The 22422-nt window shown below is 41.2% G+C and overlaps 1 protein-coding gene across 1 annotated transcript in view; it reads left to right on the top strand.

Annotated features, from left to right (window-relative positions):
• Positions 1-22422, top strand: part of LOC306700329 (F-actin-uncapping protein LRRC16A-like) — a gene marked incomplete at both ends in the record, with an annotated part of 60942 nt that overhangs the window by 25988 nt on the left and 12532 nt on the right. Inside the window, 18 exons of the mRNA XM_079165321.1 lie at positions 4136-4195; positions 5403-5524; positions 6269-6366; positions 6614-6684; positions 7070-7143; positions 7400-7475; positions 10882-10970; positions 11782-11876; positions 12441-12527; positions 14002-14105; positions 14899-14976; positions 15525-15601; positions 16693-16797; positions 17222-17291; positions 18406-18417; positions 19026-19107; positions 19250-19349; positions 19997-20051. Coding sequence (XP_079021447.1) covers positions 4136-4195; positions 5403-5524; positions 6269-6366; positions 6614-6684; positions 7070-7143; positions 7400-7475; positions 10882-10970; positions 11782-11876; positions 12441-12527; positions 14002-14105; positions 14899-14976; positions 15525-15601; positions 16693-16797; positions 17222-17291; positions 18406-18417; positions 19026-19107; positions 19250-19349; positions 19997-20051 — 1455 coding nt within the window. The remainder of the gene's footprint in view (positions 1-4135; positions 4196-5402; positions 5525-6268; positions 6367-6613; positions 6685-7069; positions 7144-7399; positions 7476-10881; positions 10971-11781; positions 11877-12440; positions 12528-14001; positions 14106-14898; positions 14977-15524; positions 15602-16692; positions 16798-17221; positions 17292-18405; positions 18418-19025; positions 19108-19249; positions 19350-19996; positions 20052-22422) is intronic.

Genomic DNA, 22422 nt, shown 5'->3' with positions numbered 1-22422 from the left:
CTCTTGTTGTTAAACTTCACTTGTTTTTATGAAGAAACAACATCTAGAGGAAACTTTCCAGAGAAGTTATGGAACTTTCTGAAGGTGCATCTTGTGAATTTAATTTTGTGGAAGCAAAACATTAGGTGATGCAGCATGAACACACGCGAAGCAGAATCCCTCCTGCTGGCTTTCAGAAAAACCTCTATCCCCTTCTCCGTTGGCTCTGCTCAGCCAGATTACAGCCACAGATCACCTCTACTCTCCTCTCCTTTTCTTCCTTTAAGCCATTCGTTCAGCTTTCTCACACTCATCGTCTCTTTCTTTTCCAACAATCCAGATTACCTCCTTCTCTCTTCATCCCTGTCTCGCTCCGTGCCTTTCCCATCTGGTTTTCTAACCCCCCACTCACCACTGTGCCAAAGGTCAGCAGGGATAACCTACAATGTCTTCAACACAATTGAATCTAATTTAATCTGTAAAGTACTCATTGTTTGGTTTTATGGAACCCTCTGCAACTACTGCATAACAACTAATAATTAGCATTTCATCTTTTAGTATTTTTAGTAGTGAAAGGTTCCCATCACCAAAGTGATGATTTAAATAGCATGTTTTCTGCATCCAAAAATCCCCAAACTTAAAGATATATAGTTTACAAAGGTATATTAAAAAACACAAAAACATTAAATCCTTTCATAAGAGAAGCTGAAACCAGATATTTCTTCCTTGATTAATGTTTAAAGGGATTAATCGGTTGTTACAATTGTTGTCAATAATCATCAACACATCATTTTGCCACTAAACCTCTTACTATTTTTTAAATCATGCAAAATAATTGCTGATCAGTCCAATCCTAGTTTAATATTGTCTTTTCCACATTTTCAAAAATGGGTGACAGCCCAATATATTGAAAACAAATTACTTAAGGATTTATTTTTTTGTTCAGTTCAAAGTCCGGTTTGTTCTTACTGCACACTGTCTTTTTTGAAAGATGAAGCATGCGAACATCCATAAAAAGCTGACTTTAACAGTATCTGTCCTTGTATTGATTTTTTAAATGTGAAATCTATATTACAGGGGAGAGGAGTCAAATGCAAATGGAGATTAGCCTCTGCTCACTGTTCCAGCACATGAGCTATTGACTGTATAAGTCGGCCGTAGATTCAGTTTCTAGTTTACGTTTTGGGTTGAATCAAAGCTGAGACAGTGTTGGGTGTTGGTTTGTGCTTCTGGCCATCTGAACGTATTGTAGACGCTGCGTTTGATCCATCATATGTTAGACGCATCTCGTCTCGAATCCCAAAGATGCATCGAAAACACACAAGACAACGATCAGTAAGAGGGGATTTTCGCAGCAATGCTCTTCTGGGCCCACAGCTTTGATATTAAAGTAAATATATTGCAGTAGTTAAACACATTACTGTGTATCTCTCGTCTCTCACTAGTAGTTGAAATCCCCCTGTAGCCCTCTCATGCACTTCTCAGCGGGGTTTTTTGTGTCTGTGCCTCCAACTGGCTCCTTTTGAGGAGCTTCAGGGTCTTACAGTCTGTCAGTATCTCATCCCAAACATGCACACACGCTCTCTCACACACATAAACACACGTTCATTCATTGTTTCTTCCCTTTTGCCTCTTTGCTTTTTCTGTAGCCTCTTGTTGCTGTTCATTTGACATACCTGTACACTCTGTCTTTATCTCTCTCTACTTTCTGCTTTATATTATAATTATGGTTTATGAAAGAAAAGATCACAGCGAGCATTTACGGCGTCTCACTTACAGACACGTTTGTAAATCCCAACATCTACAGTTTACTGTTGTTGCTCAATGCAACAGCATCCTAATGTCCACCATCTCTAATCCTAAACCCACTCTCTGCACACCAAACTAACCTCTGCATGAACACATTCAAAGTTGAGTTCTCCATGAAAATACAACAACAAAAAAAAAGTGGAGGAGGTTAAAGTGACAGACGGACACTGAACGATTGAGTGAACGCTATTTGGCATTTGGTTCCTCCCTACACCTCCCAGCATGAGGTCTTGCCTTTGGCTAGTACTCATACTTATCCACGCGCTCACTTATCATTGGCTGGCCCTCAATTTGGTTTGCTATTTTGCCATTTACTAGCTGAATAAAATGAACTGATTTGGACGCTGTTTATTGCATATTGTAACATCCAACAAATAGTTTGCAGTACACATATCAAAACAATATATACTGCTACTTGTACTTGTCTACTGTAGTACTGTACCAGTCTTTATGCTCGACCTAGGTGTTTACACATTAAATAAATGTGTGTGTGTAATAAGACACAAGTAATAAACTGTAATATAGTATGGAGCCTCCTATACTTGGTCATAAACAGCCTTTGTAGCTTTTGCTGAACAGCAGCCTCTGAGATAAAGGGGAATGCTAAAATATAGTGTAGCCCAAGTACAGAAGAGTCAAGTCAGCAAAATGATTTAGTAATGTCAGTTAAACAGTTGCATCTACCTAAGGTTTGCTTACATTAGCCACCATACTGTAAGCTATGGTCCAACCAGATAAAGTAAGGCTGTAACAGCTAATGCCTTTTGAATAATCAGTCCACATAATTGAATTATGGGATGGAAATGATGATATGTGTGCTTGTTTACATTGTACCAACAATTGTGGTACTTGTGGAATTCTTTCAGCTCGTAGACCGAACATGAGTGCTCAACCACAAGAAATAAACACACACGCACACACACACACACACACACACACACTGTCTGTCAGAAGACAGACAGTCTGCTTATCCTCTCCCTCCTTTCATCTGTGAGCCAAGCCTCAGGAACACTGAGTCCACCTGGAATAGTCTGGCCTTGCTCCCTGGCCTGCCTTCAGGCACTGTACTATATGTCTGTGTTTGACAAAAAGAAAGAGGAAAACTGTGAGCTCCGTGAGAGGTTCCACCCTCTCACATTAAAGCAGATCTTTCCCTTTCCTTTTTTGGTATGGAAAGGCAGGCTGCTGCTTTTCTCTGTCTTGAAATTCTCTCTTGAAAAAGAATTAGAAAGTACGGATGGCGGTCTGTAGCCCGTCTTGTCTTGAAAGGTACAGGTGTTTCTGGAGGTGAATAGAAAAAGGAAGCGGCGGCCTTTTTCTTACTCTCAATTCAGACAATTCAGGAAGAAAAATGTTCTATTGTGTCTTCTCCTTGTAAAACTACAAGCGATTCAGAACAAATGCTTTCTTGCAAATGAGCAAGGAAATGAGCAGTGCATCCCATAGTGGTTGCATCTTAAATGAATTCAGCCGGCAGAGATGAAATACTCATTAAAGAGCTGATTTAGCTCAACACTTAATTAAGGGACAGGATCTCATCCCCAAATCTCAGTTTTCATTTGAACCCACAAATGTGTCCAATGTTGCCCAGAAAAAACACACAAATGTGTTAGTCAGTGATAAAGAAGTCTGCGCAGGAGCAAAGAGAAATAAGAAAAAGGAAATGACTGCATCCCTACCTATTCATTATGGTACAGACATATTTTTACACAACATTCCTCAGACAGACAGTCACTGTACTAGACTGCTGTTATTATACACACAATTACTCTCACAGATACGGTATACATACTGCATCCTCTCACACAAGCACACGTAAACTGTTTATAAGAAGTGGACGTAGTCACCGTGACATCACTCGTTTGTTTGTGGACTGCCATTGTGAAGCCTCAAGTTTGGCATTTTGGCCGTCGCCATCTTGGTTTGGTTTGCAAACAGAAGTAACACGAGAGGGTGGAGCTAATTACAACCGAATGCTCAATAAGACATTTTTAGGCTACCAAAAAGATTACAACTAACTTTCATTAACTGAAAACACATTGTGAAAGAGCTAAAGTTGTACGACAAAAACACGAGCAAAGCCACAGACCGGATGTTGCCCGGGTAATGACCTGTCAATCACAAGGTAGCCTTCCCTCAAGCATTACCCAGCATTATGGTCTATTTTACTCTAAATGGGATCATAATTTACTAAATGAACATCATGCTGTAATGAAGAAGAATTGAAACTAGTGAACTTGAATATCTCTTTCATTGTCTCTCGTCTGACCTTTAGGATGTTAAGAGGCCATAACTATGCCTGACACAGTAAAAGTATTTTAATGGTGATTTCTGTGCTCTGTTTTAGGTGGAACACTCCTTTAATTATCTGGAGATCCAGGGGATTGCTTGTAACAAGCCTACACAGGTAAAGAACCCATCACTAAAACGGTGTCCAGCACACTCTGACAGCATTACACTCATTTGCTTTCTTGGCGAGAGTTGGATGAAAAGATTGATACCACTTTTGTGTTAAGTATGGAGCTAGAGCCAGGAGGGAACTTAGCTTAGCATAAATACTGGAAGCAGAGGGAAATTGCTAGCCTTGCATCCCTCTCTGCATGCAACTCTGCTTTAAAAAACTAATTACCATCTTTACATTAATGCACATTTTATTCATCCCTCTTCTCTGGTTGGGTCAATGGTCAGAGTCCTCTTCAGTGAAGGGCTGCTGCAGAAGCTTAGCCTTAAACGTCTTGCTCAGGGACACTTGAGCAGGATGACTGTTTGCTGATACGAGTACTTGAACCCAACTTATCCAGTTTAATTAAGGACGGCGCCTGTAATCACAACAGATATATACCACAGTGGTAGACAGTGAGTCCACTGAGTGGATGGAAAGAAAAATATGCAAGTATAATCTTTAAAACATGATTAATGTACGAGACACAACAAAAAAACAGATCTGGGTTCATAAATGATTCCATTTGGCTTTTTGACCGGAGCTGGCCAGCTGTCAGTCAGCAGGATCTACCGAGAAAATATAATAATCCGTCACTAGCCACACCATTCCTGCAGCTGAACCTCCCTCACACTCATCTCAAGAGATGTCAGTCCTCTTAATATCTTGACTGATGGTCTCCCATGTTTTGTAAGCAGCAAGGATTATGTTAATTTTGGCCCATAGATGACGCATGTATCGCCTAACATCAGCATTTGCATAATTGCAGTGAGCACTGAGGTGGTCAGCCAGTCTTAAATAAATGTTGTTAAATCTTCACTTTTACTTTAGACAAAGATGTGGCATGTAGATGTGTTTGAGTTGACAGATGGATGTGTTGGTTTTATTCTTGTGAATCATATTATTGCTGGGAAGATTCAGTGGAGTAGACAGGCAGAAAAGTGGAATATGAAAGTCACTTTAATATAGACGCATAATGAATTAATGTTAAGTCCTTTCACTGCCAACAAACTATTCCTACTTGGTAGATTTTATTTAGACACAGAAAGAAAGAAAGAAAGAAAGAAAGATGGATGATTAACTAGTCTGGAGAAGTAGAGCTGTGGTTGAAGCGGGTTTAGGTGAAACCATGCATGCTGGTGTGCATCACTAATTAATGATGTGTCCTTTTTAGCTGTTCATCGAGTACGAGCGTGCCTCCTTCTCCCTGAAGCTGCTCTCTACAGAGGAGGTCAATGAGGTGGTCGCTCACATAGGAAACTGTCTGCTCAGGATATGTCCCGGTCTACAACCAAGGTGAGTTACACCGACATGCGTGTTTGATTGTGTGCAACAAAACCATTCACGTGGTCATGTTTCAGTGATGTTAAGAACATTTGAATCGTTCCTAATAAAGATGTATTTAATTAATCCGACAGTATTTCCGTTATAAATCTCTGCGTGGGTGCTCTAAAAAATAACAGTAAATGTTTCTAACACCGAGAGTTTAACCAGCTGCAACAGTCAGATCTCTAGAAGGCGCTACGGTTGAGTCACAGCTACAGTATACTGTATTTTATGTCCAAAAAAACATGCATCTAACATGTTATCTCATAATGAGGATGTGGATCTCATTTAATATGTTTTGTTGAGAACAGGAAGCATGAATATGAATGCAGAAATGATCGCAGATGTAAAACCATAAACTTTTATAACCTCGTCTTGCAAACAGGACACAGACTGACTGGACAGAGAGGCTGGTGTTTTTATGTTTGAGCTGCAGTCGATTAACGCTGCATTGAATTCTACATGTTTGTTTTTTACATTAGAATTTAAATGTGTAGTTTATTTAAATGTAGTTCATATTGGAGCACTCAGCGACTTCCTGCTTTTAAAAATGACCACTAACAAGTAAGGCAGTATGGAAATAGCCTGGAGCTGCTTGTTTTAGAAGCTTTTAAAAAGATGATAGGCTTTTGAACATTTTCACCAGCGACAATATTTGGGAAATTGTAGAAATGGGATGACTAAATTATGTTTTAATCTGTATTCTCTTCTCAGTAAAGTGATGAAGAAGCTCTGCATGGAGCCTCCAGACAGGCTGATCTCTCTGCAGACTCTGTGGGAGAACAACAAGCCTGCTGAGCCTGGACCTTGTGGTAAGAATCTGTGACTCTACAGTGTGTGTGTGTGTGTTTTGGGGGGGCTACCGTCATTTATACAGTGAGTTTAGATCAACGATATAGTAGTTTTACATGGTGGATCAAAGCAATTGTCATTTGTGATCAAATTATTTGAAATTACATGCATGTTTGCCCAATCCACATCCCACAGTTCTTTGTTAAGCTGCCAACATTTTCTGTTATTTATATTTTTTCGTTGTGTTCTCTCTCTCTTTCTGCACAGGGGGGTTTTCTCAGATGTACAGATGTGTCTGTGACTGGTTGGGGCTGCCTTACAAGGAAGAGGTGCAGTGGGTCAGTATTGTTTGCATTCCTTTGTGCAGAGGCACAGCTTTGACAGATCCTGGTTCAACTGTGCGTCAGTGCTGTTGGCTGGCTGACATGAAACTGAATAAAGCCCTTTGATGAATAGGATAGCCACAACAGTATGAATACAGTGCCAGTCTCCTTCATATCTTTAGATCTTTAGATATTTTTGATGGTCTTGCTCCCAAATAAAAATGACTCTGTCCCAAATAAAATGACTCTTTCCGTACTGTATATGTTTCATCTGCTCTGTGCACTTGCTTGTTTCGATGTGTTTCTATACGTCTCATCAAGTAATTGCTAGGAGATGTGTTTTTTTTTGCTAACAGCCATGTTTGTTACCACTCGCTCTGTTTAATTGTTTCCCTTGCAGGATGTGGACACCATCTATTTGACACAAGACACCAGAGAACTCAACCTGCAGGACTTCAGCCATCTGGAGAACAGGTGAGTGTTGGCACAGAAAAATATAAAAACATATATATCAAATACAAGAATATAGCACATAATATGAAAAGCATTGCACACAGATGAGACCATGTCTTGGGATAAGAGAAACACTAAACTAAAAGATGAGAGAGCTATTGCAGGTCTGACATGATTTATTTTCAAGTAAAAATGTGCTGAAGTCAACACTAAATTAAGGTGGCATTGATGAAAAGCAATATATAGTTGCAGCTGTGGCCTTTTCTTTCCTCCTCAGGGATCTGGTGGCAATAATAGCAGTGCTGGAGTTTAACCAGTGGTTCACCAAGCTCTCCACCAAGGACTACAAACTGGTAAGTACCCCCTTTTCTGAAAATCCTCCTCTCGTCTGTTCACTAATCATGTCGGCTCAGTTTGTACATCACCGTACATTATGTTGAGTAAACATTATCACCGTGTTAGTCTGCTGCCACAATACGGCAAAATAATCCAGACATAATCCCATCTCAGAGTTGAATAGTGAGGAGCATCACCACTTAAGATAAACGGATAGATGTGTCTCTCCCTGGCTACCTGCTTGTCAGTTTGTTCTCTATTCCTCTAACGTTTGTAAAAGTCCTGCTTCTCACTTCCTTACTGCACTTATGTTTCCCATACAGTAAAACATGGGGTTAGAACTGAGGACGGGCCTGCGTCTCTTGGGCGTATCATTACTTTTGCTGGTATTTATTAAACCAAAGTGCAGGACAGATTCAAGTTTTGAGCCTGGACTAAAGTGGGGGACTGGGCTGGGCTGACAGACCGACCGACCAACCAACAGGCTGGCATTGAGACCCATAGAGCCACGCTGCAAGCATGGCTGACAATGAGTTTCGATAGTTAAATGAGAGGGTTACTGTTTAACACGAGAATTGGCATACTATACTCCCAATTCAGATGAAAAGCAGAAGTTTGAATTTTATTAGTGTTATGGTCGTTAAAAACTGGCCTGTAGTTAAAGGTCAGAGCTTCTAAATAAAGTACCACTTTACACGTCTCTCACTCGACCTTTGTCTAACTATTTACCTGTATGTATCTCCCTGTACAGAATATTTTCTCTTTGTTTCCTCCATCTTCCCCTCCTGTCTGTTGACTGAGGATCAGTCCAATGTTCTCGTGTGATAAGACTCTTAATCCTAACAAGACAACGGGGCTCAATGTCTCAGGCTGCTGCCCCCCTGCAGCACTCCATTACTAACTCCCCGTCTCAAGGCTTCGCTCAGTCTTACCAATTACCACACGCAGCTTCCTCAGTCCAAACAATTATCTCATGCCTCCGTCACAGACTATTGCTTTTGTATTGAATTTTTAAATCCTGCCCCTCGCCGTGCCATGTGCATATTTAGGCTCAAATACTCACACGGGCACATGTGCACCAACGTGTGTCTTTTCTGTCCCAGATTAGTGTGTATTATAATGGACCCTCAGGCTTCTGTGCTGGGAAGGTTTCAGCACATGTTTATTCGCAGTGTTTTATTCGGGTGGTTTCGGTGCTGTTAGCCAAACATGCCACTTGTGTTTCATGGTTGCTGTTTAATGCAACAGAAACTCTTTTGGGTGTTTTTAAGGAAACTTCAGTCTTATTTTCCTATTATTTTATGTGTGTGCATGTTTATATGGTGATAATAGAAAGTCAAGGGTTGCATGGATGTGCTCTGGAGCGTGATTTTGAGTTGTTTTGATCCTGTGCCAATGGAAACAGTTACAACTTAGAAAGAAGAATAAAAAGGAAACAGAGTGAAAGAGAGTAAGTGCTGACAGAACCATGAGGCCAGCGGAGAGGTCAGTGGACAGAATGAATGGGTGAGATGCCAGATGAATAAGGAAATGAGTCAGAAGGTATCAAGAAAGAGATCAGATCTGAATGAAGCCAAAGCAGGAGATGAACTGAGGAGGAACTAGACATTTCCAGCGGGGGAAACTAGTTTCCAAATTTTTTGGCATGTAAAAGTTCAACTCAAGGGCAACAATGAGCCTGAACAAGTGTATCTGTATAACTGTGTACAGTTGCATAGAGAAGAATCTAAAAGACAAATGTCATAAAGCAGCAAGAAAAAGAAAAGAAGAAGTGAGTGTGAGGGAGATGTGAAACATGAAATGCACAAGTCTCAGGCTTAAATTACAAGTCTAACCATCTCAGTGAAACAGATAAGGAATCTCTCAGTGCAGTGGACTGAATAATATAACACACACATGTCAGCACAAACACTCTCTCACACACACAAACCCAGCCGGCCATCACAGCGAGGGATTATGCTGCTCATCCTCAGTTCAATCAGGCTGTTTGTCTTGTGGTCTAATCAAGATGCTGAGCCGAAAATGAGAAAGGAGGAGAGGAAGAGGAAGGGACAGCAGTGATGAAAGAGCACTTGCCTCCTGATTACCTCATGATCGCACCGTATGTGTTGTCTTTCAGCAGGCTGAGGGTCAGAACAGCACAGCATGACAAGGCTCTTGTTAAATGGGTGTTAAATGTGCTGTACGCAACATTTGTATTGTGAAAATACAGGCTCCTTTGTATGTTCCCTCTCTATCTGCTACTCCACGACTGACTCCTCTCTCCTTTCTCTTTCTCCATTTCATCCCTCACTACCCTCATATCTGCTTTTTTCTGTATTATGTGTCATCCCTCATTTGCCCTCCATCATTTTTATTCCTTTTCTGTAATACTCACAGTTTCAGAGAGTAAACATGTGAACAACAGTCCTTTTCTTCTATCTCTCCTTCTCTTGTCCCTCCATTGCCCCTCTCTCCTTTTTCTCCTTTCTCTCCCCCTCACTGTAGATAACAGTGTGGGACAATGTCGGCAGTGTTTTGGCCAAACTGAGGCTGCTTGCTGGGAGAGACAGGCCCTTGTAGCATTAATGCCAATTACCAAGAATAACAACCAAACAATGGTCCAGTAAAGTGTGTATGACTAAAAATGTTTGTGTTATGAATCAGTGCATGTAATTAGCGTTACTGCAGCTGCTGAAGGATGTGTGTTTGTCTACATGTCTGAGTATGACGCAGCAAACAGTGAAGTGGGTCAGTGAACATCTAGGTAGGGCACGGACGTCCAACTGTTGAATTTTTAATTTTGTCTAAATATAAGTGCCTTTGCTCCCCCGACTGTCTATCCTGTAGTGTTGAGACCACAGAAGTGAGAGAACTTTTCTCCCTCTAAAGTGACTAAAGTCTGCTATCCCCAGTCTCTCCTTGTCACGCATGAATGGTCTTTAAAGAAAGAGACGGTATTCACTTGCATGCTGGGGATTTTCTAACGTTCTGCAGGGCTGCTTTAATTAGCGTACATGAACAACTTCCAAGAGCAGTTTAACAGAGTTTTTCACACGAACACTTGAGGGAATCATGTTCCCCAAAAGTGAATTTCTTTGTTATTTCTATGACCTTGAATGTTTCAATCCAAGCTTTGCTGTTCTAGATAAAAGTGCATTTTAATAAGCCTCGAAGCTGGTTCAGTTAATTAGTATATTTTTATGCTTTTGATTAAAAGCTGAGAGACTGCTGTGAGCGTGAGACTCATAATATGTAACATTATATCTCCATCTTTGCATACCACCCTTACTGTTTTATCAAGCACTAGCAAAAACCCTAAAGTCAATTTAGAGGTGTTTTTTGTCTAAATTATACCAGCTGCAAAATGATGTATAACAAATGTATTTCTGTTTTCTTCTGACATCTGTGTTGTGTTGTGTACATGTACGTGTGTGTCTTCAGTCTGCAGATGTGTGTGAGCAGATCCTTCGCGTAGTGTCTCGCTCCAGCCGACTGGAAGAGTTGGTTCTGGACAACGCAGGACTCAAAACGTGAGATAATGCAAACTATTAAACAATTTTCTAAGTTACATGTCAAGCTCAATTAACTCATAATGAAGAGTCCTGCTGGCAGAGCTTTGAGTGATTAAATTATTCCAGTGCAATCACTTGGAGACAACACGTTTTTAGCAGATAGCCCGTTCTACCAACTGCTGCTGTGGAGAAGTGTTGGCGTTTCCCCGACAGAAAGGGTCTAATCAAAGACGCTGCCTTGCATTATGGGAAATATAGGATCCATAGAAATAGAAAAAGGAGTTGAAGGGACAATCTCATTCAAATCAACAGCAGGATGGTAAGAGGAGTGGCCGTTTTACGACTTAAACGAGCAGCGGAGTAGGAACGTTACAAAGCAGCAGAGTAAGTTAGTAAAATGTAAGGCTTGATCCACACACTCTAGTCACAGCGTAGAAAAGCACATTGCATTAGAATACCAAAATTCTGACTTTGTGAATGTGAAATTGATTGACTTATCATCATAGTTTAAACACAGGTATTACTAACAACACTGCCGATGGCTGTGTTTTAAGTCTTCCAGTAAGCCATGGCAGTGTGGGCCAACATGCACAATACCAGCACACTCTAGCAGCTAAATGCAGCCACTGTTCATTTTATTATTTACAACTGTGCTTTTCCTACTGTGACATGTCAAAATGTGTTCTGTGAAAAAGGCCGATTCGCTTCTATTCTGCTCTGCTGTTCTGCTGTGGCCAAATTATATTATATATATGCTAAACCTTTTTGATAGGTTGTACTGTACATTGGTCATACACACATAACGGCTACACTCTTTCCCACACTTTAGTGATTTTGCCCAGAAGCTAGCTGCTGTCCTGGCCCACAACCCCAGCTCAGGACTCACCACCATTAATCTTGCCAACAACCCACTGGAGGACAGAGGTGAGATGTCTGCTCTAATGTCTGCGGTCTGTTATACTCTCAACTGTACTTTGTTCTAAACGGCTCTGTTCTACATCTGGTAAGAAAGGTAAATCTCCTACCAAAGCGAAATATTGAAGACATTGAACATTCAGATTTTGCTTGCCAACTCTTAAATGTGCATCATTCATGTATACTATTTACACCACAGCCTGTCACATGTGTAGAGTATATTGATGTTTCTATTCACTGGTTACAGTGCAGTGAGAGCAACAAGTTTAATATTTCATCAACTCTATTCTAATGAATTAAAGACACATTCCACCAAATATACGACAGATTTCTGGGGTTTACATCTCTGGCTTATTTTTTGTCATGTGAAAGTTACCACAATGATCTTTTGAATGTGCTCTTGTTTAAACAACATGATGCCATATTCTTTTAGACATTTCGGCACGGGGTAATTTTGCTTTGATAGACATTTAAACGTTTCTGTTTCTGTGTATAGAATTAATATTTTGCCTGTTCATGAGTCACTATGAGGAGAATCATCGTCCCTTTTCTGTTTCCTCTCCGTTGCTGCAGGTATCTCCTCCCTGGGTGCTCAGTTTGTCAAACTTCGTAAGGGGCTCAAGCATTTAAACTTCTCCAAAACCTCACTATCACCCAAAGGTATGTGCTGTATGTATGCAGTTCCTAATACATGATAAATTAAAACATATGCAGTTTTGAAATGGAGTTGGTTGAAATGATTCAATTACAAAAAATAGTACTAATATTGTGTTGTGATCAGCCTGCTCTCCTGTTTGAGTTTTAATTTACGTGAGCTCCTGTCATCAGGCACAATCCACATCTTCCACAAATCTAATATCAGCTACCGCTGGGATGCTAATGACACCTAATTATTGCACTATTAACAGAGAGAGTGAGAGAAAGAAACATGTGTTGTAGTGTTTGTAACGTGTGAGTGTGCAGAAGAGACAATCTGTAAACAGTATTCATGTTTTTCATTTCCATAAATACTGCTTACTAGACCACTTTCCTTCAATCTGTAGAGCTGTAACTTCTTAGCATGATGGAAAAATCCTTCTGCAGTAATGGCCTGAAATTCTATGAAAGGGCTGATTGCTTTTCTGCAACAAAAAAAATGCTGGGGATTTGTTGTCATTCTTGTTATAATTTCTAGATTAAATGTAGCAGCTGTCAACAACCACTTGGTACAATTTCTTCTTGGTTCTCACCCAAACTAAACGCATTGGGCACCGTCTTTAGGGACCCTCTGTAAACATGCTCTGCTCTCAGGCAATCAATGAAGAGCGATCATATTTCACAGTGCAGGGTTAGCGAGAGGGCTGCTCGTCTAGCTAAAGGCCCGGTCTATAATCCAAACCCCAAAAGCCCCCAATGCTTAGAGCAAAAGTAAAGCACGGAGGATATTTTCCTCTTTTTTTAGCACTGATTTTGATAAAGCTGAAGTAGATCCATCATTTGATCTTGTGAATTCCAGTTCAATGTAACTTGAAAATGTTGAAACGTTTGCATCCATTGCAGAAATCGTGTCTCTCTTGTTATCTCATCTTTATAATTTCTGTGTATTCTTTCAGTTTTTCCTTTTTTACTCCCCCTTTTTCCATCTGTTCTCAGCTTTCTATCTCTGTCGAGTCCGTCATTTGACAGTCACACCTTGATTCAGTGCTAGTTCAGTGTGTCAGCCATGTGATAGACTTGACACGGGTCAGAGGTTGTACACAGAGAATAACGACATCACACGCACTCACCATGCAATAGAAATCCATGCATGCAAAGACGTGCGTACAATCTCTGTCTCTCACGTCGTGAACATTTGAACGACAGCAGCACTTCATGAGGTTGTTGAGAGCTTGATGTTGGAGTTATTTTGATATAAAATTAAAAACGCCTCATCCTTAACATAGACTTACAGTGACAAAGGTGTAGCATTACATTTACACCACCATGAGAAGGCTTGCTCTTTTCCCTTTCCATGCAGTCACTCTACATTCTGATCCCGTTCTTTCCTGTTTTCACCCACTGATATTTCCTTCGTGCGCTGTCAAAACAGGAGGCTTGAGGGTTGGGATAATGCTGACATTGCATGTGTGTGTGTGTGTGCGTGTGTGTGTTGCAGGGGTGAACAGCCTTTGTCAGTCACTGAGTGCCAACCCGTCCATCCCCAGCAGCCTGGTCCATCTGGACCTCTCAGGGAATGTCCTCCGAGGAGACGACATGCAGGTACAAACACACAGTTTCTAATCCATTTTAGCACTAGTAGCAATAACACTCAATCGATTGAAACAGTTCAGTGCTGCGGATGTGTGGAGGCGTTTGCAGACCGTTATAAATCAGTTAGCCTGTCACTCTGTAGGAGAGCATCGACTTGGGAAATTCAACATCTGTCCAGAGCACAGATGCGAGGATAAGGAGAGAAACTTTCTATTGTGGGGTTACAAATCAGAATCTAGTCTAACTGACACAGTCGTACCAATGCCAGTGACATATTGTATTTATATCTATACAACAAATCGCGATACGTACACACACAGATGTTAGTGTCATCTGCTGCCTAAAATACTGCAGTGACTGAAGCTAAAATTGTTTTAGAGGAATAGGGAACAACACGTATTCCCTTTTTTGTCAAAGAGTTTCATGAGAAGACTGATGCCACTCTCATGTCTGTACACTAAATATGAAGCTAGCACCAGCAGCCGGTTAGCTTAGCTTAGCACATGGACTGGAAACAGCTAGCCTCTAAAGTATACAAATCAACAGGAGTAGAGGAAGTTCCCCAAACGCGGCCAAGAAATAGGGTTTGAAATCGGAAATTATGTAAAATTATGAAGGAGAGCAGGAAAGGGATATAGACAGTCAAAAGTAGCAGAATAAAAGAGAAAACATAAAAGAAAAACAACACATCAATCTGCTAACATATGTACTGTATTATCCAGAAGAGCGGTCACATTCCTTGTTGACAAGGCATCGTCTTCTCCTTTGTGACAATGTGTGTCGTGTTTTGCTTTACATTTAGCATTTCTACCACTTCCTGGGTCAACCCAACAGCCTGTCAACCCTTGACCTCTCCAACACTGACTGCTCATTGGACCAGGTGAGTTAGGAGGCAAACTGAAGTGATATCCTGCCTATTAAAAGAGAATCGGGTAAAAAGATATACGATAATGGATAACACATTTCTATCAAAACAATCCCAGCAGAAGAATGAGACAATTACTTTCTGTGAGCAAACAACGTGCAGTTCTAGTTGTCCCTCATTATGCCGTATTGTAAAATGAAGTACACGCCATTAATGTCTAAGTGTATACGCCCACTCAGACTGTGTTGCCATATACTGCTTGTGAAGTGATCTGAATACCGTATGTGATGTATTGATGTGGGTCTGAGAACCAAATACAGCTTATTGATTAGTCTGAGATGTAGCCAGCTGTCAGCCTGTCACTGAACATATTGACTAGCTCTTAAATCATATTCTGTTTCTCTCACGTACACAAACAGCCGGACATAAATACATTCACACACTTCTTAACACGTAACACAAGCGAACGCTTTCTTCACTTTTCTAAATAAAGCATAAGAACTCAAACGACACTTGTTTATACAGCTGGTGTGTTCTGTTAATACATTCAGTGTGCGTTCCAGGTTTGCTCGGCTCTGCTGCGTGGCTCCGTCGAACACCTCTCTGTTCTCAATGTGTCAAAGAGCGTCTTCCCTCACAGGTAAAAACCCATCCGTGTTGTCCTAAATTCATCTGTATCTTAAAACGGGTGATGGTCAAGAGTGCATTTGCAAGATTTCCAGAATACCATCACAGCTAAGATGGCTTCCATAGTTATCCACAACTACCACTTGCATCTTTTTTTAAATCAGGGCTTAAATGTAAAGTTGATATTGAGTTGTATCTCCTGTAAGTTGTCATCCACTATGCTCACTAGATAATGCATTTTAGCCCATTACACCACTGAAACGTCTCTGTAGAGACAGTACATGTACATGTAGTATGTGTCTACATCAAAGTGTCTTTTTGCCCTAAAAGGTTGAATATTCCTGAAATGAGAGACTTGTTACAGCAGTTCCTTTTAGCCAAAGTCTGTATGTTGGTGTGTGACACCTGCTGGTGACAAAGAGCCATTACAGACTAGATGAAACCGGTTGACACATCCTGTGTTTTGCTGGGTTTGTAAATGTGCAGTGCAGTGCTGTGTGTGTGTGCTGTGTGTGGCTGTGTGTGTGTGTGTGTGTGTGTGTGTGTGTGTGTGTGTGTTTTTGTGTGTGTGTGTGTGTGTGTGTAACAGATGGGTGGTGGGCGGAGTTTTCTTCCGATTATTATCTCTCTTTCCAGTGGGCCTCTAGGGAGTTGAGGACTTCATCAAGGGGAGAGAGGAGCAGAGGATGGGGGGGGGGGGGGGGGGGGGGGTTATTAGGTGAGAGAGGTGGAGGCATGGAGAGAGGAGTAGAGAACACGAGTATGGTAGAGGTGGAAGGAAAGAAGGGGAATTGAATGTGCGGACTCAGTGGCAGAAGTGGGTACGGGTTATCCAGTAAATGGGGCTTGAGTGATTATTCTTTGTGAGGACTTTGTTTTGTGGAGCTAAAACAGTTTCTTAAACAGCAGATACAAACTAAAATGGGTCACAGGCTTTTAGGACATGGGAAGAGTAATAAAAACGTATTGTTTGCCTGAATCTCCGGCCATCATCGAGCCTTTTCTGGTGTTGGATCAAAAGGGCTTAAATAGTTTGAAAAGTTGTTGACATGTTTTTTCGTTGGTCATTATTTTTATTTCCTGCTCTCTTTTTGTTTTCTGTAGGAAAGGCAAAGAGGTGCCTCCATCATTTAAGCACTTCTTCAGCAGCGCCATGTCTCTGAGCTCCATCAACGTGTCAGGAACCAAGCTGCCACCGGAGGCCCTCAAGTGAGAGAACGATTCATTCACATTTAATGCGTCTGTGGAGCTTCTGCCCCACATTCTCTGCGCCTGTACATTCTGTTCCTCACCTTCTTTTATCACCTGTATCCTCTTTGCATTTTTAGACTTTCAGGTACAGTAAGAATAAACTTGTCTTGTCAGCCTATTTCACAGTGAGGAGCTGCATTGGAGGACAGCAGCTGCAGCTTTATCTGAACTAACTGGGAGACTCCAGTTTAATGTTTATTTTACTACAAATGGTATAATCATTAGTATCTGGAGATATTGACAGTGGCAAAAAAAATGTATGCTCACGAATGGAAACAAATTGAACGTAATGGAACAAAAATATAAGCAATTAGGGAAACCTGGATTCACGTTTTTCAAATCTCTTAAAGTATTTTAACTGCTTACATTGATATTGTTGTAGAGCTCTCCTGCTTGGCCTGGCCAGTAACGTCAATCTGAAGGACGTGTCTCTAGATCTCAGCTGCTGTGAGGTAAGACCGACAGAGATGCGCTGAGCAGTCATTTTCCCTCATAAATCATTTCATTTGAAGTCAAGATATCATTGAGATCTTTCTGTGCATTTGTACCCGGCCCGTGAGTGATCATTCCCTCGTGGCTGCACTGAAATCAAATCTCAGTGTGACAGCTGAAGCCCCAAACGTTCAGTAGAGATGAAAGTGTTTTCAATTTATCACCAAATGCAGTGACAACAGTTTCCAGAGCAGTTGCAGAGAAGAAGAAGAGTAGACCCAGATCCCTCAGCTGCAGTAACATTAAACGATGATGCATCCGCTGACACAGTTAAAGCACAATGCTACAAAACACAGTGAAAGCCTTGAGTAATCAAAAGACGGCAACCAGTGGATCTTCCTGGGGCACTGCTTGTGTTTTCTGGATTGTATTCCTTTATTCTTTCTGTGTCTAGTATTAGCGGTATTTGTGTAAGTGCCTTTGTCAGCTAAAGTTTGGAGAGGGTGGTTTTTAATAGTTTGGAGGTGACACTCATCCAACGCAATCAGCCTTTTAGGATCCACTCCAAAACCGTTCCGACAGGCCAGTGACGCTGTTAAGAGGCTGTATAATGGAATACTTGGCCGACAGCAGGCGGGGGGGGTGGAGGGGGAAAGATGAGCAGAGGGGTGGGGGGGTGAAAGGGAGCTTAGTTTCCATCCCTAATTGTTTCATCACATCTCTCACCCACACACTCCAGCTCCTCGCCTTCATCTCCTCCCCTGCTCGAACAGAAAAAGACAGCTTGCTGCAGATTCAATGGGAATGCTAAAGATAACACATGAATACAAATTACACAGGAAATCCAATTCCAGATTCCCATAGAAATCTTCCCAAACTGAAGCTGCGGGGGAAATGATGCGTTCGGTTTCGAGGTCTTAATGAGCCGCTTGGTGAAAATGGCCCAAAACTGTGCTTTGAGTGGGCTGACAGCATGCGAGAGAAGCACTGTGTATATGATTTCTGTTACGTGTCTTCGTGCAAATGTGTGCGTCACTGGTGAGAACAGAAGTATTAAGCATCTGTGTGTTTTGTTGCTGGTAATTGTTGGCATGGCTCTGACGTGCCGTTCTCTCCCCCTAATGCTTCTGTAAGCTTGGCCATTGTGTAAGTACAAATGTGCTCAATCTTAATAATTAACATCTCATTCCTCCTCTTTTATTTTTTTGCATGTCTGTTTTAGCAGATGCTTTATTTTCTGCTGATCCTATTGTTCTCGGGGTCCATATTTTTATTCTGGATGATCTGTGTTGTTTTATGATAAAACCACAAGTTCCACTACATAAGTTATATCCTGCATGTCTCCATTATTAGTTGTCTGTTAGAAACCAAATGCACGTTTCACCTAAAAATCTTACACGCATGATTTTGTCATTTACACCACTTGCTTTGTTGTTTTCACAGCGGAACACAGGTTCATAATGTATATACAGTAGTTGAATCTCGTATTGTCGATTGCGTACAAACGTCTGCACAATATTGGTGCAGGATTCTCTAAAAGCTGTCTCATTCTAGTAGTCGTGCAGCAGGCAGTTAGGGAGTCGCATATTCAAAGTGTTTGGAGCTCTGGCTAGCTGTACCGTTATTAGGTGAACATGCCATACGTTACATTGTGCCACACGTACTATGTGTGTGTGTGTGTGTGTGTGTGTGTGTGTGTGTGTGTGTGTGTGTGTGTATGTGTGTGTTTAAAATTCACCCTCCTGTCTTCCCAGTTGCGGTCAGGAGGCTCTCAGATCCTTGAAGGTTGTATTGCCGAGATCCCGAACATCTCCAGCCTAGACATCTCTGACAACGGTGAGATGGCAGCTTTCATGCATGTTGTATCATATGTTTACTTTCAATTCCAGCATCATGCTCATAATAAGTCCTCAGCGTGCAGCTACCAAAATCAAAGACCAGTCAACCTTATCATCTCAACCTATTCCTCCACCTCCAGGCCTGGACTTGGACCTCTCCACCCTGCTGGTGTGGTTGGCCAAGAACCGATCCATCAGACACCTTTCTCTGGGGAAGAACTTCAACAACATCAAGTCCAAGTAAGAACAGATGAGGTGTACAGTACGGGGCTGTGAGAGAAACCTCAGTGGTTAGGCCTGGGTTGGGTTTGGTTATGGCTGTTGTGGATGACCAAAGACTGCTCTGTCAGATGCCGTCTACAAACCAACATCAAATAGTCAGCCGTGTTTGATCTTATAAATGCCACATGGCAAGGAAGTCTGAGGACTGTACATACTTAGAAGATGTACTGTACATAGTGAGGGGTCAAGATGACCAGAGATCTACAAAGTAGGGCTGTCCATGACCAAAGAATTTCTTAATGGACTAACACTCTTTGTCGACTAATCCAGTGTTGATTTAATTGACAGATCTGTATAAACAGAGTTTCTCGACAAAGAATCGCACAAAAGCACCTCTTTAAATCGGGTTTTTACCAGAAATGTGCACGTAAGGTTCTTGGAAGTAAGTCATTCAGCATGATAAAAGCATAAAAAACGACTCTCTACTACAAAATGTTGCATTCCTGATGGACTCGCACAGATTAATCTAGAAACAGTGTATTCTGTGGATTTTTCTATACTTGCAGTGTGCAGTTCTCAAAAGATTGTTCTCTCAGTGCGCTTATCATGTTCACGCTTCCTTTTTGCCTCATTTTTTCTTCCTGTCTTTCTTCTGCCTGACATAGAAACATTGCTCCAGTGTTGGACAGTCTGGTCCATATGATTCAGGAAGAAGAGTCGGTGAGTTTTTTTAATTTCCTTCTCTATCTGCCGTTTGTGAGGGACAGTAGATAAATGGTGACGGAGAACGTCCTCCAAACAGACGGCTCAGTTTCAAATCCAGCTGAAGCAAATTACTGAATCTCCACCAGCTGCTCGACAAATGACCCCTGACCTCTCTGTCGGAGGGTGGTGTGAATATAATCACCCTAGTGATGAATAAAGTATCACATTAAACTGAAACCATGTTGTTTATGAGAGCTGTACTCAAATATTCAAGTGCAGGAAGTTGGGAACACAACAGCACTACAAAGGCAAACCACCAAAATACAGAACATTAAATAAAGGGATCTTCTCCAGTTTTAGCTATCTCCCTTCATTTCTGTCCCTCAATCCATCTCTCTAGTTTTATCTCTGCCACCATCATGGGAGCTGTCACAGATTGTGTGTGTGTGTGTGTGTGTGTGTGTGTGTGTGTGTGTGTGTGTGTGTGTGTGTGTGTGTGTGTGTGTGTGTGTGTGTGTGTGTGTGTGTGTGTGTGTGTGTGTGTGTGTGTGTGTCTGTGTCATTATGCATGAGAAGATAGTGTTTCTGAAGGAGCTGGCTGTGCAGGAAGGATACAAAGAGAGGACAGGAGGGAAAAAGTGATATGCAGAGGTTAAAGGTGGAGGGTCAATGAATGTTCATTAGGTGGGATAGGATAGTAAGGAATAAAAGTAATAGTGGTAGGAAGTGTGACAGAGAGGGTCATTTTTTGTATTTTATCAGAACAGCCGATTGGTCTGGGGGTTGTTCTGAATGGGTGACGGAATAAGACCTTCGATGAAAGGAGGGTAACCACTGCCAAAACGGAAAAAAGAGAGCATTCAAAAACTAAAACAGAGACAAAAAATCACAAAATATTTGCCCCCCCTTTCAGGAAACTTTATTTACTCCTACCTCTCTCTTTTTTTCACACTTGCATACATACTCACAGAAACCCTACACAACTGACTGCCCTGCACAGTCGCTCATGCACAATACAATTAACACATACACACTTGCTTGACTTAGTTCCAGGCAGCACTTTTAACCCTGTTGTGTTTCTGAATCCAGACCTGAGATACGTTATGGCTGCCAGAATCTGAACAGATACACAAACCGTATTCTGTTTCAGAGAGTATTGATCTCACTTATGTGCAGAAAAAAATAAAGCTTCCGCTAGCAGCTGATTACAGTAACTTAGCTTAGCATAATGACTGGAAAACAGCTCTCTTGTTTCTGTCCAATGGTACCTTAATCTACAGCACCTGGACTATTTCTTGGCCGGCAGCAATGATTTCCTGAAGTCTGAGCTGGTTGCCTAGAAAGGAGAAGAGGAGACTCAAGGAATTTCCGTTGGCCAAGAAATAGTCTCCTAGAGAAAAAAAAACTGTGTATCTGCAAAATACAACATCTCCTTTATTGCTCTTTTTGCTTGTGTAATATATCTGTGGTAAGCAAACAACATATATTAGACACTAACTTAATCTGCATAACTGCCATCGCTAACCAGAAAATGTAATTCTTATATATATATTTATTCATCCCTTATACAAACTACAACACATGCAAAACCACAGACCAGACCTAGTAATTATAGTTTGTTATGGCAGCAAGAAATCAGTAAAAACCTAAATTTCACCAGCATGAAGTTAGAGAAGACGATACAGAGAAGATATGTGAAAGGGGAAAGTAGAATAACTGTACAACCCCAATTTCTCTAACATAATAATAATAATAACAATAATGTAATGGTTGAGAAAGAGTAACCAGTAAGACTGCAGACACACGGCAGGATAAATGAGTTTCATTAGAATAAACGCAGCTCATCAGTAAACGCACATTCATTAAATAGATTCATTTGTCTCTGGTATAAGGTCCCTTTTATTTGCGTGTCTTGGGCAACAATTTCTAATTTTCTTGGTTTTATTAAACAAGAAATGTATACATGCCCAGAGTAATGATCTCCCTATTTTTTACCCATTTGCTTCAGCGATAGAAAGGGACAGGACATGTACGTTTTGCAGGCAGCACAACATGCAGATGTTGCCATTGTATACTTCCCTACTTCCACATTTCCTGCTATGATCAGATGGTATTGGTGCACTGATTTTCTGTGCCACAGCAGGACATTTAGATTTTTGTTTAGCTGTTATAAACCCAGTGATTTCTACTTTGCATCACTGGAGTGAGGATTACCTCGGCTACAGGTCCATAAACATGTACATATTTAAATATGCATGTTCAATGTTTGCTCTGTGCCCCACAGAAGCACATGCAAACAGTAAATCATTCTCTCTGCATCCTCAAACATGTTGATACTCTTCCGCCACACATACATTCCGATCCAATCAGTTTATCACTCTCCTTC

Source organism: Pholis gunnellus, assembly GCF_910591455.1.
Source record: "Pholis gunnellus genome assembly, chromosome: 8".
NCBI classification, from domain to species: Eukaryota; Metazoa; Chordata; class Actinopteri; order Perciformes; family Pholidae; genus Pholis; species Pholis gunnellus.
The sequence above is the reverse complement of the archived record's forward strand: the minus strand, read 5'-3'. Positions and strand labels throughout refer to the sequence as shown.